The sequence below is a fragment of the Topomyia yanbarensis genome, chromosome 3 (assembly GCF_030247195.1).
Source record: "Topomyia yanbarensis strain Yona2022 chromosome 3, ASM3024719v1, whole genome shotgun sequence".
Lineage (NCBI taxonomy): Eukaryota > Metazoa > Arthropoda > Insecta > Diptera > Culicidae > Topomyia > Topomyia yanbarensis.
Genome location: NC_080672.1, coordinates 203,889,487 through 203,891,101, shown reverse-complemented (window position 1 = coordinate 203,891,101; position 1,615 = coordinate 203,889,487). Strand labels below are relative to the sequence as shown.

The 1,615-nt window shown below is 53.1% G+C and overlaps 1 protein-coding gene across 1 annotated transcript; it reads right to left on the bottom strand.

Annotated features, from left to right (window-relative positions):
- Positions 1-289: 289 nt before the first annotated feature.
- LOC131693820 (MAPK-interacting and spindle-stabilizing protein-like) lies at positions 290-1,194 on the bottom strand. The gene is made up of 2 exons (XM_058981973.1): positions 844-1,194; positions 290-746 (listed from the first exon to the last, which is right to left on the bottom strand). The coding sequence occupies exons 1-2, from the start codon at positions 1,012-1,014 to the stop codon at positions 348-350; spliced, it is 570 nt and encodes a 189-aa protein (XP_058837956.1). The 5' UTR covers positions 1,015-1,194; the 3' UTR covers positions 290-347.
- Positions 1,195-1,615: the final 421 nt, after the last annotated feature.

The following is a 1,615-nucleotide window of genomic DNA, read 5'->3' as shown; positions in this document are numbered from 1 at the left end:
TGCAAAATAAAACTCAAAGAAAATTTAGCCTACTTCGGTTATAAGGTTTCGTTTTATACCTATGTTAAAAGAACACAAAAAAGAACACCTTATAGAATTATTATTATTATTTATTTATTGGGCTTTAACCACACAGGGTCATTCGCCGTCAGAAAGGAGATAGTTGTAATACATATCACTGATTTAGTTTTTCTTCTTTGAGATCAATTGGCTATTGAATTGATGAGGTGTTGAGCTCCGGAATGAAGGCAGCTTGCCAGGGCCGAGGGAGAGCCTCCCCAGCGCCCGGTTTTGGCATGTCAGTGGACCCACTGAACGATGGTGGTGGGTGACTTGCTTATTTGCGGTTAGACGAGAGACCTCCCCAGCATCCGGTTTGGATGTGGCGGGAGGCCCGTTGAGCGTTCCTGATTGATGAGTTGGCAGATTGTCGCTGTCGAAGGGCCGCTGGAGAACCTCCTCAGCACCCGGTCCGGGTGTGGTGAAAGGCCCCACTGGGCGTTAATAGCAATTGGGCTGATGAATTGCGGTTGTAGAAGGGCCGCGGGCGAACCTCCCCAGCACCCTGTCCGGGCGGTGGCTGAGGGCCCACTGGGCGGTGGTGGTAGTTGGGCTGACGGGTTGCCATTGTAGAAGGGCCGCGAGAGAACCTCCCCAGCACCCGGTCCAAGTGTGGCGGAGGGCCCGCAGGGCGGTGGTAGTAATAGTGCTGACGGATTGCAGTTGTAGAAGGGCCGCGGGAGAACCTCCCCAGCACCCGGTCCTGGCGGTGGCGGAGGGCCCGCTGGGCGGTGGTGGTAGTTGGGCTGACGGGTTGCCATTGTAGAAGGGCCGCGGGAGAACCTCCCCAGCACCCGGTCCGAGTGTGGCGGAGGGCCCGCTGGACGGTGGTAGTAATTGGGCTGGCAGATTGCGGTTGTAGGAGAGCCGCGGGAAAACCTCCCCAGCACCCGGTCCGGGCGGTGGCGGAGGGCCCGCTGGGCGGTGGTAGTAGTTGGGCTGACGGGTTGCCATTGTAGAAGGGCCGCGGGAGAACCTCCCCAGCACCCGGTCCGGGTGTGGCGGAGGGCCCGCTGGGCGGTGGTAGTAGTTGGTCTGACGGATTGCGGTTGTAGAAGGGCCGCGGGAGAACCTCCCCGGCACCCGGTCCGGGTGTGGCGGAGGGCCCGCTGAGCAGTAGTGGTAGTGGTTGCAGTAGAGGATGGAACACCTTATAGAAATATATGGGACAAAATACACGTTTCTTTCTGAACCGTAGTCTGACAGATACGAAATAGTAACATAGATATGACACTTGCTGCACGCTATGTTTTTCGTTCCTTTACCAGCCTTTTCGGTATACCAGTAGATAATTGTCCTCACGGACTGTCATTTCTCCTGATATTGTTATCGTGTTTCCTTTCTTATACTCAACACTGTGTTATGGACAAGGTGCAGAAATGACATTGAGATACCAACTGAAAAAAACAATGCACTGAACCAAATGCTAAACATATAATACGAAAACCGCGAGGGGTAGGAATTTTATGTGCACTGTATTTTCATGGTGCATAAATAGTGGTAATATAAACGTGTAGTCATTTGTCTATTTATATGAAAAGGAGTTTAAGGAGCA